The 14,609-nt window shown below is 53.9% G+C and overlaps 5 protein-coding genes across 5 annotated transcripts; 1 reads left to right on the top strand and 4 right to left on the bottom strand.

Annotated features, from left to right (window-relative positions):
* Window positions 1-3,505: 3,505 nt before the first annotated feature.
* On the bottom strand, window positions 3,506-3,913 carry B0T26DRAFT_696009 (uncharacterized protein). Its single transcript, XM_060441327.1, has one exon. It carries the CDS (start codon window positions 3,737-3,739, stop codon window positions 3,539-3,541), a length of 201 nt encoding a protein of 66 aa, XP_060300753.1. The 5' UTR covers window positions 3,740-3,913; the 3' UTR covers window positions 3,506-3,538.
* Window positions 3,914-4,282: 369 nt separating this feature from the next.
* B0T26DRAFT_672510 (NADP-specific glutamate dehydrogenase) lies at window positions 4,283-5,940 on the bottom strand (the record flags this gene model as incomplete). The annotated part of the gene is made up of 5 exons (XM_060439462.1): window positions 4,283-4,542; window positions 4,627-5,400; window positions 5,473-5,522; window positions 5,597-5,822; window positions 5,895-5,940. 5 exons carry the CDS (start codon window positions 5,938-5,940, stop codon window positions 4,283-4,285), a joined length of 1,356 nt encoding a protein of 451 aa, XP_060300752.1.
* A 1,256-nt stretch (window positions 5,941-7,196) lies between these two features.
* Window positions 7,197-7,747, top strand: B0T26DRAFT_148619 (uncharacterized protein). The gene is made up of 3 exons (XM_060433451.1): window positions 7,197-7,444; window positions 7,497-7,585; window positions 7,639-7,747. Exons 1-3 carry the CDS (start codon window positions 7,355-7,357, stop codon window positions 7,691-7,693), a joined length of 234 nt encoding a protein of 77 aa, XP_060300751.1. The 5' UTR covers window positions 7,197-7,354; the 3' UTR covers window positions 7,694-7,747.
* A 428-nt stretch (window positions 7,748-8,175) lies between these two features.
* B0T26DRAFT_613527 (uncharacterized protein) lies at window positions 8,176-8,866 on the bottom strand (the record flags this gene model as incomplete). Its single annotated transcript, XM_060435937.1, has 2 exons — window positions 8,176-8,421; window positions 8,480-8,866. Coding segments are annotated over 2 exons (633 nt in total), but the record flags the coding sequence as incomplete, so codon positions are not given.
* Window positions 8,867-10,088: 1,222 nt separating this feature from the next.
* On the bottom strand, window positions 10,089-11,113 carry B0T26DRAFT_639877 (ferritin-like domain-containing protein; the record flags this gene model as incomplete). The annotated part of the gene is made up of 2 exons (XM_060437176.1): window positions 10,089-10,875; window positions 10,950-11,113. The coding sequence occupies 2 exons, from the start codon at window positions 11,111-11,113 to the stop codon at window positions 10,089-10,091; spliced, it is 951 nt and encodes a 316-aa protein (XP_060300749.1).
* Window positions 11,114-14,609: the final 3,496 nt, after the last annotated feature.

Genomic DNA, 14,609 nt, shown 5'->3' with positions numbered 1-14,609 from the left:
GAAGAAGGTCTTGTACATCCATACCTGACTTATGTGGTGAGAATTGCTTGAGTGGACAGGGCAGAGTGTCTGTCCTGTCTTGCTGGACGGGTGCCACTGCCGTTCCAGGACATGGACGATTGGGGGGGTGTCTCGGGAGCCGAGAGGCCACCTTACCCAGGACCGACGCCATCCCCTTCCCACAAGTGCGGCCTAGCACATGGATGCCCTGAGGGGTTCAGTTCAAGTTACGGTGGTATGGTATTAAGGTCGGGTCTCATGTGGAATTAATCCGAGTTAGGAAAAAGAAAAAGTCTGTGAAAATGTGCCGTGCCGTCCTTTCCTATTGTTGCAGCCCTGTTGCTGCTCCTCCCACTCCCCTGCCTCCTGCCTCCTAGACCCTGGTACCCTACTCCCCCTTCCCTCACAACAATTGCTCTTGCCTCTTCAAGTCTTAGGCAGTAGGTACTGGTAGGTCGGGTGCCGGTAGCCTTGTGCTCTATATGCAATACGGCTCGGAACCTGAAGGGACGCAGCATTTTGGCCGGATTTTGGGAGTGGGTTACCGATACTCGAGGAACATCCAGGTCGGTGTGCAAATAAGGTATGCACCCAGGGCCAAGATGGGCAAATCACCGCTGCTGTTAGGTGTCTAGCTGCGTCGCTCCCTCTCGTCCTTCCCTAACTAGTCCATGGTTACCCTGCTGTCGAGCTTTCTGAGCCATATCTCAACTATCTAGGCCGTCTGCCTCTTGTCATTGCTGCTCTACGTTCGGATAGACAAGGCAAAGATACCCGAAAAGAGTACCTACCTACTTACCTCACTACCTTAATTCTTACTAAAACTTATAACTGAAGGTGAGAGTGGTCAGCATTCCAGGGAGGACGCCGCCCGTGGCCTTTGACACCGTCAGCCATGCCCTGGATAAAATGTTCCGTTCTGACGCTGGATTACTGTTCGCCCCGATCGCCGTTCCAAAGCTGAGAGTGATCCATGTTCGTGGGTGGGATCCACTTCAAGTGCTCCTCAGTCCTAGTCCTCGTGGGGCTGACGGGCTACATCTACGGAATGGAGCCCATCTGGGTTATTTTATTCGCCCGTGGTGCCTCGGCCGCTCGGGGCCTTGCGCTGTCGTTACTATTGGCCCAAGAACGAACGTCCAGCGCTGATAGGCCCAAGATGATCACCAATCTTGACCTCTCCTGTCTATCCGTGGATTCTACTCATCAGAGAGACGCGCAGAATCGGACATCACAGCACAGCGAAACGAGGCATCAATGGCTGCTTACCACAGCACCATTCAATCAATGTACGGTTTCCTCTGTCGCCGGTTCATTCTGGAGACGACAAACCAGATGTCTACCACGCCGAACCACCCTCCTACAAGTTCTAAATGACCGTCTCGAACTGCCCTGGTTTGGTTCCCATCGAGGAAAGAGCCCCTAGCTCTAGTGCAGGCAGGCTATCCATGATTCCGTGTGGGGGGAGCCACCTTCAGCCCTGATGCGGCACGGGCAGTTATTAACGTTTTCGTCAGCGAATCTCGCTCAATTCCATTGGCATTCGCCAATACGGTGCGAACGAAAACCTGCCCGACGAAGATCGGACGAACCTGGGCTGAACTGAACACTGCCTTTCGAGGATCTGTATCTCCAAAGTAACCCCCAGCGCAATGCAATGGCGGAAACTTTGCCCGACTCCGAACACGCACGGCGCGCACGGTTCGGCAACGACTGAGGTTTCCAATATTCCGAACTAACCGCACCCAAGTAGCACAAAGGTACGTACCCCGTAGAAGGATGGGTTATCTACCTCTACTTTATACACTCCGGAAGAGCGTGCCAGACAGGAGTTGTGCAAACACTCGGCCCACTTCTAAACCCAGTTTAAGGATTGTCTACCACTACTCTGTCCCCAATCCCATGCTTATTTCTTTATTCCTCCTTGCTAGCGTACATGTTTATTTTCTCCGCTAGTTACAGAACGAAGCCGCTTACAGAATGCAGTTCTTACTTCCCCCAATAAACGTGCGGCTGTCGCCTTTCAGCTCCACTCGCCAAGGTTCCTTCCGTGGTCTGAGAGCCCGCAGTAATCGTGTCCAAAGTAGAATGACAAACGACTCCGGCAGGCATATTCACTTGGCGTCTGGTCAGCTTCGCCCTCTACCCTAGCCTATTGGATGGCGGCCAGCGAATTCTGGCTGTGGCACCCGATTGGCTACGATTGGCCCCCCTTTTGGGGTAAAAGCCCAGGTACGCGGACAGCACTCTTCAAAAGCCAAGCCTTCCATTCTCTGCAATATGGGCAATCAATAAATTCCACTCGCGTCCAGTTTGACGTCGATGGAGGCACGGAGGCGGCAAAGTGGCGCTTTCTAGGCCCCCAACTATGTACCAAGCCCAGTGCCACCCCATCCTTTCCATCCTGCTTTTCCATTCTCATCTTTGTGGCTGGCTTCCTGGTGAACCCTCTCAAGCTGAGACTGGGGTGTAAAGCTGTCATGCATGCCGTTCGGTTGGCAAATGCGGGGAATTGATTGGCCCTCGCCGCCTTCGTCCCTTTTTGTTTGGTTTGTTCCACTGTAAAAGTTGGGTTGTTGGTTGGTTTCGTTTCGCGCTTCGCATATCCGTACATATGTTAAAGTCAAAACCAACTGCGTAAAAAAAATGAAAAAAAAAAGATAACACAAAACCCGCGGATCCTTCCGAGCGGCTGGGGCCGCCGCTTACGCGAAACACAAAGTCTGCGTCAGTCACTCACATATATCTACGCTAGCCTAACAGCTACCCCTCCCCCCTCCCCAATATGATGAGGCCCCCCCGGTGCCGCGGACACACTACTGTATTGGAGATGTTCCCGCCTAGACCTTCCCGCCAACAAACTTTCGTATTCGCATTCCCGTTGGTGGTTCAAAATGGTTCCATCGTCCCAACATCACACCCACCGGTTTTCTCTCTACGCGCCTCGCTCATCGCGTCAGATACAGCTCCGCGGCGACCAAAATATGTCATCCCCTTGAAGGCATTCATGGGGTTTAGACGGAGTTAGCTGTTCGCGATGATACTATTCCAGAGGGGTTTTTTTTGGGGGGGTAGCCGCCTCAACCCCGAACCAACGATGGATGCCACCTACATACTCCTAGGTAGTACTACATAGTACGGATGGGAAGGAAAAGAAAAAACCCCCTCCAAGAAACGGAATGGAGACCAAATATAGAAAACTCCCCATGTCATTTTCATGTTATACAGCGAGCGAGGGCCCTGCTTTCAAGGACATGTATGTATGTACCATGTATGTGCACATCTCGCCCGAGTCGTATGGAGCGAGTTGAGTATGTATCTGTATCCCAAGCAGCACCAACGAACCGAACGAACAAGAAAAAAACACCTACTTGCATGACGACGGCAGGCCGCCCGCTGCTTACCGCCAGCCCGCCATGCCATGTCGTGCCACCTGACCCAGCTTTCTGGCCTGGCCTGGCCTGCCTGCCTGCCTGTCTGCGCAATAATTCCAACGAGACTAATAATAATACCTTAATAATATGCATGTAGCTTCCCGCTAATTCTTTCCCCGGGGAAGCGAAACTAGGAAACTACCTAGTTTATTAGACATTCCCAGTACAAGTAGCACAGCAGCTCCGAAGGCTTCTCTTGAAATGGTTAATATCGTGAATGTCACCTGAACCTGCAGGAACAGCCCGAACACGACAGTTGAAAGCTCTCCTAAACACCGAGGTATAAGAGCCACCCAGAAGATCATAACGGAGCAATCGCTTGTGTTTCGAATACCGGAAGTCTAAAGAGCATAGGTATGCAGCTTCGTGGGATCTCAGACCGCCCCCAGAGTCACAGGGCACTTGTCACGAGGAATGAATAGGTGTACCCCTGCAGACTAAATATTCTCGCGGCTGCAGCGCTCGCCATGCTACCCACCATCATTCTCCGAATCATGTTAGGTTTAGGAACTGAGTGTTTCATTTAGAGATAATCTCCCACTAATATAGGGTAGTTGAGATAGGAGTGTATATACACAGGAGACACAAGAGTGTCTGCTATCTCGGCAAAAACTTGCCCTCTCTCCTCTTCCTGACATCCATAAATCAGGACTCCAATCTAAAACCCAGGAACCCAGAGCATCTAAGCGCTGGGTCACACGGCCGTGTCGGTGCCCTCTCATTGGAGCAAATATTGACCATCACACGGCGCTCTCCTCCTCGAACTGACACCGGCTCCGGCGTGAGTTGAGTAGACGAGGGGGTCAGAACCCTGTATACCTTGAGTTGCTCGCATCTGCCTCGACCCTTTACCACCAGTCACCCTGGTCGTGCATGGCCTTGGCGACCTTGACAAAGCCGGCAATGTTGCTGCCAGCAACCAAGCTGGGCAGCTCACCTTCCTCGGCCTTGACGTACTCCTTGGCAGTGTTCAGGCCCTGGAAGAAAGCAGTCTTCATTATATCCTTGAGCTTCTGGTCAACCTCCTCAGAGGTCCACTGGAGACGTTGGCTGTTCTGTGCCATCTCAAGGCCCGACACCGCGACACCGCCGCAGTTGGCAGCCTTGCCTGTAGGAACTAGTCAGTCGTCTGATTGCTATATGGCTCCAATATGCCAAGGATAAGGACGATGAATGTTTGGGGAGCACTTACCAGGCGCATACCAGACCGACTCGGCCTTCTTCTCCTTTCGCTCGGCCTCAAAGACATTGATTGCCTCGAGTGTGCAGCCCATGTTGGAGCCCTCAGCAACGAACTTGGCACCGGCAGCCAGAAGGCCCTCGGCTTCCTCCTTGCTGACCTCGTTCTGGGTAGCGCAGGGCAGGGCAACGTCGACCTTTCCGACGTGCAGCCACGGCCGCACGCCATCGATATACTTGAGGCCACTGCTAGAGGTGTAGCTGTTGAGCGATTCACGCTTGACCTTGATGTCCATGATGGCGTTAACATCCTCAGGCGTGATGTGTCCGTCACCCTCGGCGACGAGCGAGCCCTTGGAGTCGGAAAGGGAGACAACAGTCGCACCGAGCTCGATGGCCTTGAGAGCGGCGTACTGGGCGACATTGCCCGAGCCGGAGATGGCCACACGCTTGCCAGCCCAGTTGCCGGCACCAGCGTACTCGATCATATGTCCAACATAGTAGATGAGACCATAGCCCGTCGCCTCGGGGCGGATCAAGCTGCCACCCCAGTCGAGGCCCTTGCCGGTCAGGACACCCTCGAAGAGGTTGCGCTCCTTGCGGTAGGTGCCAAACATCCAGCCAATCTCACGTCCAGAGACACCGATATCGCCGGCGGGGACGTCAGTGTTGGCACCAATGTGCTTGGAGAGCTCGCGCATGAAGGCAACGCAGAACCGGCGGATCTCGTTATCGCTCTTGCCCTTGGGATCGAAATCGGCACCACCCTTGCCACCACCCATCATCACTGAAAACAGAGTCAGAGATTAGCAATGTGTCACGCACAGAAAATGCCTGGCGGGGTCATCATCCTACTTACAGCCTGTGAGAGCATTCTTGAAGATCTGCTCAAAGCCAAGGAACTTCAGGCTGTTTGCAGACCGTTAGTATCATTAGTCGCCTCAGAATTCTCAGAATTCCCCATCCGACCTGACAGTTCTTACATGGACAGGTTCACGGTAGGGTGAAGCCGCAGGCCGCCCTTGTAGGGTCCAAGAGCCGAGCTGAACTGAACACGATAGCCACGGTTGACCTGGACTTTGCCGGAGTCATCCTCCCAGAGGACGCGGAACTGGATCACGCGCTCGGGGATGGAGGCGATCTTCAGGGCAGTCCGGTACTCGGGGTTTCTCTCGAAGAGCGAGCTGTTCTCGAGAGTGCTGGCGAGCTCTATCGAGACCGGTCGTATTAGTCAACGCAGCGCCCACGGATGGGGGGAGAAGGCACTGAATCAGCTCTTACCATTGTACGCCTGCTCGAACTCGGGCTCGCTAGGAATGTTGGACATGGCTACGTATCAAACGCGGGACGTGGTACGCGGGGGAGGGGAAATATCAACGGGGTACGGGAAAAGGATTACTGGGTATCACTCGAGGCTCGTTTTTTTCGCTGGCTGGAAAGAGATGGAGAGGGAAAGGAGGCAGCAGGCGGGAAGAGAGATGCTGGCCAGGTACTATATATGTGAAAGATTTCGTGGTGGGGGAGGGGCGGACAGCTCGATGTCAGGAATTAAACTTGGGATGGAAACCTAAGGTCGGGTAAGGCGAAATTGACACGCCCGGTACTGGAGCTCTGGATACGTCGTGTGTACAGACATGCACCTTACAATACACGGACGGGCAGCTCACGGCTCGCACATAGCTCGGTTTCACCGCCCCTACTAACCAAGCAATTTGTCTAGGTGGGTATCTAGCATGGACAGGCGGCGAATTCGACGGCAAGAGCACACGAGGGGGTCCCTGTGGGGGAGCAGCATCGCGCAGGTCGCATCCATCGTGCTTTCCTAGGATGTCAAGAGCTTTGTGACGCAGTTGCCCGAATTCGCTCACGCAGTTTGGAAGGGGAAGCAACGTCCCACATGCATTCTGGGCCGTTTCTGATGCCCCCCATCTCGCTCACGCGCGTCGTCAGACATGTTCTGCACTGTTGCCCTGAGGGAGATGTGGAGGGAAAAGAAAATATCTCAATCGATAGTCATGGTGACCCGCGTAGCAGTCGTCTTATCGCAGCCCGCGCCGGTCCGTGATTGGTGGTGGTGTTCGAGCAAGACCATCAAACATCTAATCCATTCAGATGCGTTGCGCGCTTTAGACCCCTTCTAGAAACAGGCTGGCCAGCTCTGGCCAGCTCCGGCCAATAGACTGATGGTGGAGTAGCCGCAACGGCCTACTGCCTTGGCGGGCCCTACTCTTATCCCGCCACATCGATTGGCCATCTGCCTCATGCAGGTCATTAGTTGTTTGGGGGGCTCTGTCCCTCCAAGAATTTGCACGGAGACCGCATCCTGGCAGAGGGGTAAAGAGAATGGAGCAAAAAAATCTCTCTTCCGGGAACTTATCGCGAGCATACAGCATGAACCATCTAGCCTCACGGCCTCGCCGCTGAGCTCCGATTTCGCAACCGCCGACTACTCATGTCGTTGCCTCTGCGCGCCACACCCCCATTTATTATTGGTAGTGAAACCTAGAGGAGGGGAAGGCAGGACGAGGGGGAAGAAAAATTAAGCTTTTCGGCATTTGCCCATGCTAGGGGTGCGAGCAGGACGCCGTCTTTTGGATCCTCTACAGTCTGAGGCCGTCAGCCTTGCACACGCGAGGCCCATTTTCAGCTAAGAACCTTCCTTGAGTCAATTATGATCATGACGATATACCATCTACTAATAACGAGCTGAAGCCTTGGCCAGAGAGGCATTTATTTATTCGATGCAACCGTTCAAAATTTCACTCTTTTCTTTTTCTTCGGCAACCCCTTTGGGCCACGGCCACATCCATCTACTCATTCTTGTGCTCTGTGTGGTTCGATGACCTGGTGATGCGACGGATGACTTTTACTGACAAACAATAGTACAGGAACCCCATTCGAGCCGGGGGGTTGTGCAAAGTTGGTGTTGCCGGAGTATTCACCACATGCTTTGGTCATTTGACAATTGCTCGGTAGGGCCTGTACGCCGTTCATCCGACGTTGACCAAGCTGAGATGACCAGAAGGACTTCATATTATTTTGTGAGAAGAAATACCCAACATCAAATCAGATACCATTAAAAGTTACAAGTGAAAAAAACACGCAACTTCTCTCCTCTTCGTTTTACAGGGCCGGGTGCATTTGTTTGCTTGAGATCCGGTTCTCGTGGAGCTCCAACTGTGTTTGGTTACTCGGACGACCCCCCTATTCGAAGCCAAAAATAACATGAAGAGAAAAATGGGAATGGAAGTATCAACAATTTTCATAACAGTCATCGCACCATAATAACACAACATGTCCAGACAACCCACGTCTAGGCATCCGTGGCTAGGACAATTTGGGCCCCCCTTGCAAAGTGAAGCTAGTAGCGGGTTATGGAAAGTTGAGAAACCAGCTGTTCACCCCAGGTAGTCAACGGCATTCCCATGGGCGAGCTGTCATCGCCGCCGCCACTGGATTCACCGCTGGGACGTGGTGGCTGGTCCACACCCTTTCTTCCATCGACGTAGCTGACCACAGTAGTAGGACCAGACGAGTCCGGGCAGGGATTGCTGGCCAGGTATGCCTCGCGCAAGCCGGAAATCTCGTACATGATAATGACGCGGCAGCAGATGGCTGACGCCATGAGGCGGCTGAGGACGCCGACAGCATCTCTGGTACCGATAAAGACGAAGCTCGAGAAGACGAGGGTGCAGAAAAGGGTGTGTGCGACGTAGAGGATGTGGAGGAACCAAGCGACGCCGACGAACAACATGCCCTCCTTGAATTTGTCGACACTCACGCCTTTCTGCGTCACGCAGAGGCGGAACTCGGTATCCCATGCAGCGCGGCAGCACCGTCTTCAGCCACCGCCGCCAACCCATGACCTCTCCGGCCTCAACCCCACCGCAGTTGCGCCGGATCCGCAGCCGTACCAAAATCATGCTCAGCAGATGCAGGAACACACGCAGCACGGTCCACAGAGCTGGCGCGAGGAAGAAGTTGGGCGCTACGGTGCAGAAAGTCTGAATGCCGAGCTCCCACGCCTGCAGCCATACATTGACGACGGACCCGATCGCTGCGACGTACTGCACGACCACAATGAGGCGGCAGAGCACCGGCGGCCGCTGGTTAAGCCGCTCGGGGTGGGCGCCACGGGGGATGTCGTGCGGCGCGCGGTAATCGAAAGCGCGGCTAAAGTGAATAGACGGCGAGTCGAGGGCCAGCAGCCAGGCGAGAAAGGGGCGGCGGCCGACAATATACAGCAGACCCGTTAAATAGTAGAAACCCTCTATCTGGACAACAGTGTACAAGAATATATACGTACGCGCCGTCAACCACAACACACTATATCTCGCCGGTGTCACTCTATCGGTGCCGTTAAACTGTTTGACCATTTTGCTGTACCGCGGCAGATGCCTAACTGTGTCCACTTTTGGTGTGTGCGTGGTGATGAGTATACGCTATCGCACTTCGGTGACAATTAGATCTAGCTGTGGAAGTCGCATCAAGAGTAGACGAAAGAAAATACTGGATCTCTCTATTTCGTCTAGTTAAGAAGGGACTTCGATAGTTAGATCCATTACTGCGCATATACTGTAAAATATATTTAGCCAAGTATTTGCCGTCGTATAGCAAAAAGTCAAATGATTGGACGGCTGGATCTCTCTTACGATTCAAGGCTGTAAAAATTTACTTCCAAAAGGCGTGAAATAAACAAATGAAAGAGAATTAATCAACAGTTCCCCATTCCAATTCCTGTTTTCTCCAGACCTTCGGACCACGGCACGGCACGGAGCGGCATGATAGCAAGCAAATTGCCATCCCCTACCCATCATAAAACGTGATGAGAGAAAACAGTAAAGGAAGAAAATAGTAAAGATTAAACGAAACGACCAATAATATACAAACCCGTCTTCCTCTCGAGGTGGTAATACATGATATTCTGCGCTTGCCCAGTAGATTTTTATTTTTATTCCCTTTTTTTCCCACAATGGTGAATATTCATGTCAATACAAAATAGATTATGTACAGGCTATGGCTTATGCTATAAACGCACATGAGCGACCCCATTTACGAGAGAAGAGAAGACAGAAGATATAAAAAGAAGAAGAAAAACAAAAGGTATAATAACAAATCGGGTTCATCTCTCTCGCTTGGTATTTTGGGAGCGTGGTTGTCTTGTCTATGCAGTCGTGCCATTCATTTCCCCCAGTCCTTCCTCCTATCTGGCCACCCTCTAAATCAGAGCAACCAAAGAAAAAGGAAAACAGGGAGGTACCATCAGGAGATTATGGAGGCAAAAAAACTTCCATATCTCAGACTGGAAACGGGCCCCATTCTTTCTCTCTCCCCCGTGGTCCACATCAACGGCTTTGTACACACTCCACTGTGAAGAGAGAAAATAAAAATAAGAAAGAATAGGAGGAACAGGCGGAGCTCATGGCTGGATCACAATGAGCAAGTCCACTCCGAATAGAATAACAGCTTAGCTCTCTATGATACCTGCATCACCATGGGGCCGGCCAGGATGATGTCGTCGGTGAGCTTGCCTGTCAAGGGACCGGCGCTAGCGAGGTTGACGTAGACAATGCCAGCCAAGTTGGGGGGAACAACGCAGCCTGTCGCGGACTGGAAAGGCGTGAAGGCAGTACCGCCGATAAGGCCGCCGGTCGTGAAGGCACAGAAAGTAGCCGTGGCCGCGGCGTCTGATTGGAGCTGGATGGTAGCGCCAGTCTGGATAGCCTGGGCGCTCTGGCCAGCGGCCATAGTCAGAGTCGGGAACGCGGTAAGGATAAGGTTGCTTCCTTCCGGGCAGCTCGCGATGAAGGGAGCGGCGAGCGAAAAGACCTGCTTGGCCGACAAGGGCGTGTCAAAGGCCTGCGGGACGGCAACAAGCTTGCTAGCAACGCGGATGACGCTCTGATGGCGGGCCTCGGTGGTGAGAATGCTACCAGCAGTGGTGAGGATGCTGCCGTCCGAGACCAGGGCGGCGGCGCCGAGGTAAGCCGACACACCGACGTTCTCGAGCACTGCGGCCGTGGCGACCATGCCTGCGGCATCCGTGAAGCCGAAGTTGTAGGTGCAGGGCTGCACCGGTTGGACACCAGCCTGAGCGATGGCGCTTTGCAATAGCACGACATGAGCCTCTTCGGTGCCGCCAATGCCGGTCAGGTCCTGGATCTCCTTGTCGGACAGCCCAAGAGCAGTGAAGTCTGACGCGGGAAACTTGGCAAAGCCTTGCTGGTAGAATGAAGCCTCGAGCCACTCCAACGTCAAGGCGCTTTGGGGAAGGAAAACACATGTCAGTCAAGATTTCGTCTCGTGTGGGTTGTTTCTTGGCATCAAAATCCTTACAATTGCAGAATATCAATATCGGTAAGGCCTGCTGCGGCGGCCGCAGCGTTCTGGCGCTTCACAACGTCCTGGATCTTGGCCAGCGTCGTGGATGCTGGTAGCGCCGAGGCGACAGCCGCCAGTCCTGCCACGACTGCCCCAAGAGATTTGATGATGGAAGGCATCTTGTCGGTTGTGTTCTTGATTGCGGTTTCCTTGATTTCCCCTTTATTTCCTCTGATTCCCTTTCTCTTTCTTTCCGTCTAAAAAGCGGCGAGAGTGCGTATAGAGCAAAGACCAGCCTGGCTGTCTAGTAATAAGAGGCCCACCCGGGGAGAATGTATTACAAGATATTAAGAAGACGTAAGACCGTCGCAACGAGAGGCGTAGAGAGAGACAGACGGAGCTGGTTGAAGGAGAGTGAAAGCAGACCAGCGCTTTGGGTGGAGATGAGGAACAGAACACAAACACAGCAAGCGTGGGATGGAGAGTCAAGAGAGGAAAGGAGGGGAAATACACAGCAGAGGCCGGCGGGAAACGGGCATGGATAAAGAAAAGGCCGCCAAGAAATGTTCCTGGCCAGCGGCTTCTGGCCGTTCCGGGGCCCGCATCGACACGCTCCCCTCCCAGACAGCTGAACAGGGTCCGGGGAGTACCAAGAGTAATGCAAGAGGCGAGTGTGTGGGAGAGAGTGAGGTTGCGCGGCACACCCCGGCATTGGACGCCCTACAGTAGTACTATAGTAGTGTAGTACTCAGCACGCTCGGGGCGTGGGCGTGGGTATGGGCATGAGCGTCAGCGAGAGCGTAAGGGAGGGAGCTTGAGAAACCTCACGGCCCGCACTCGCGGGGTCACTGCTTGATCCAGCTCGAGTTTCCGGTCCAGGGTTGCCAAGAGTCTCCGTCATGTTCCGAGGGAGACGAGACTGACTGGGGGGTCTTGGAGTTCAGATGGCAGGAGTGCTGAAGAGAGTAGGGTGGCAGATCTGGCCCGTTTCGTTTCTCGACACTAAGGTAGGGCAGTCCTAGCCCCCTTGCTGCACGCGTGGCGACATAGTGACAGGCGCACCGTCGTTGCTGTCGACGTCCATGGTCGTCTTCACGGGTGCTTGAGGCTGAATACGGCCAATCAGGGGGCGCCCCGCTGTTTAAGGTTGGGATGAAGGACATTCCTGTCCCTGGTCGGCGGCCGGGTCGCGCTTTAGGCTACTGGGACAGCACGCTTCTGGGGCTCCATGGAGCCCTGGAATCGGGTGTGCAGTGCCTCAGCGGGAATCGGGCAAGCAACCGGCCGACCACGCTGGGCCGCCCAGCACTAGGGGGTTGCAACGGAGAGCCCCGCTAGGGCCCGTCGGGGCAGGTGTTGGGGGTCTGCGACGTGACACCCTTGATGCACGTCTCAGGCACGTTTCAATCCGACGGACCGCTGCAGAACCGGACCCTCACCCTAATATTAATATAACCGAGCTCTGACAGTTGCATCTCGCTTCCGGGTGCGTGCTGGAGGACGTGCCCGCCCGCGGCTCTGTGCAAGCAGTGCTCCCGAAGCACAGAAACTCGATGGAATGCATCTTGACGCCGAGTCAGTCTTTTAGCCGTGTTTCCAAAACGCCCAACCCCCAGCCTCGTCGAAGCGTCGGCCGGGGGCCTTGCCGTTGAACAAGTCGGGGGAGGCACCTCGAGTAAATGGCACCCAAATGACTAGCATACGAGAGAGCCAAGCCCAGGTTCTGTCTCAAGTCTCTCAGAAGGCCGCCCCCGTCAGTTGATCGAGGGGCCCATGGCTCCGCTGTGATATAATTAAGCTTGAATGTTGTTTATTCCGTCGCGCTTGGCGTGTTGTTTGTCGCCGCCAAGCTCGGGTCGGCGTGGGGAAACCCATCCGAGGCCTTTGCTGGCTTGCTTGTCGCCAGGGACGGTCTGTTCTTGGGGATTGGGGATCTTGAAGCCAGACCCGAGTGGATCTCCGCTGAGTTGAGGTCACGATCCGCAACATCATCTCTGAGTGGTCGGCTTCATATACCGATACTGCAGTGCATCCGGCAAGGCTAGGCACTGATCAACCTTGCGGTGCATACGGGGCACATATGCGAAGTAGAAGGTGTGAACGTGGCGATCAATGTCAGTGGTAAAGAAAGGTACGTCTCAGCAAAGGGCGTGGTAGGTCGGCTGGCTTTGGCGGACCAGGTCTGGGTTGACGACCTAGGCTCGGCGCACATAGTTAAGGTATAAGGTAGGGCAGAACACCCGCCATGGGCTTGCATCAGAGCTGGAGCTGTCTGTCCCGGCAGGAGCGTTCGTGAGGATGGAATTCCCGTCCGCACGTCAGCCTCCGTAAACGAGCCCCCACGTCCAAGTTGAGGTTGCGGACGATGCAAGGGGAGCATACCTTACTCGGGGTATGGGGGAAACGACCTAGGGAGACGGCAGGATTCGCCGTCATTTGTGTTGTAGCACCATTGCAGTTTCTGGAAACATCTTGGCGAGGGTCAACCTACGCTCCACTAGTTGGGAAGGTTTCGCAATCTTTTCAACTTGCAGGGCAAGAGGGACAGAGATGGAAGCCACGACTTCTGGCCTTCTCCTTCCACGTATGCAAGAACTAGACTGGTACCTACTAAATCCGTCAAAGAGGAGACTCCCGTCGGCTAAGGGCATCCGATGTCCTGCCTTTCTGAATCTCAAAGTGTGCATCTGCAGATCAGGCATAGAAAGACGGCCGCCGGCTCTTGGAAAGGGGCAGTATCGGCTCCGTGCACGAGCTGCTTCTCAACCCACTTACTCTCTTCCGGCCATACCTTACCTTACCTTGTAACTAAGGTACTAGGTAAGGTACGGTAGTTCCATTATTATCTTCTACCCGCTTTCGCCACCCACGTTTACGTGACGGACAGATAACAGAATAGATAGCTCTGTTCACGCCCTCAACCTTTAGCCTTCCTCCGTTTACACAGGGAGCAGTCCATTCTAGCAATATGGTAAGTCATTATCGTCCCGCTGTCTGGAGTCTGAGTCTGAGATGCGACTGAAGGACACTAAGCGGTACCTGGGAAGGCAGCTGCAGACATAAGGCAGAAGGATCGAAAGCTAGAAGATGGCCAAGACATATGCGGCCGCAGATCATCGAGTTTCCGGTGTCGCACGGCGTTTCTGCCCACGTTGAACCTCAAGCGCGGGATTCGCCCCCGTTCTATGCCGAGAGTTAAAGTGCGAGCCCGACCAACCCTTGCTCCTTTGTCCTGTCACACTCCTATAGCCTGTAGATCTCATGAAACCTGTCGGCACGCCGGGAAAAAACTTGACTTGTATGCCATTATACCTGCCAAAGTGCGGCGCAAATGCTTCTCTGGATATTAGATGGCCGTCTTGTGTATTTCTTTTTCGCCGGGCTTCCTCTGCTCTGTCTCTCCTTTTGTGGTCCCTCTAGCACTACTGCCGGCTATTATGCTCGTAATGCTGCTGCTAACTAATCACCGCGTCCGGAAATGCACCTCCAATATTAGCATCAGACAACAACAATACCATCGTCGGGCATCTTCCCCAGGGAACAGATTCGTGTCAATCTTCCTTCATGCTCCCTTCACTTCATCTCTCAATTCTCCCCCCCGCCTCTAATAGCCAACTGCCCTCAACTTCTCTCTGCCATACAAGGCACTTTCTCCCCACCATTCAGAAGCCTTGT

The sequence above is a fragment of the Lasiosphaeria miniovina genome (assembly GCF_030549165.1).
Source record: "Lasiosphaeria miniovina strain SMH2392-1A chromosome Unknown B0T26scaffold_2, whole genome shotgun sequence".
In the NCBI taxonomy this organism is placed as follows: Eukaryota; Fungi; Ascomycota; class Sordariomycetes; order Sordariales; family Lasiosphaeriaceae; genus Lasiosphaeria; species Lasiosphaeria miniovina.
This window is presented reverse-complemented; position numbering and strand designations above follow the sequence as displayed.

Excerpts from the sequence above, each read along its gene's own strand:
- B0T26DRAFT_696009 (XM_060441327.1), bottom strand. The coding sequence starts at position 3,739 with ATGATCTTCTGGGTGGCTCTTATACCTCGGTGTTTAGGAGAGCTTTCA.
- B0T26DRAFT_148619 (XM_060433451.1), top strand. The coding sequence starts at position 7,355 with ATGCAACCGTTCAAAATTTCACTCTTTTCTTTTTCTTCGGCAACCCCT. Across the intron at positions 7,445-7,496 it reads TACTCATTCTTGTGCTCTGT|TACAGGAACCCCATTCGAGC; the intron begins GTGGTTCGATGA and ends GACAAACAATAG. Across the intron at positions 7,586-7,638 it reads GGTCATTTGACAATTGCTCG|GACTTCATATTATTTTGTGA; the intron begins GTAGGGCCTGTA and ends GATGACCAGAAG.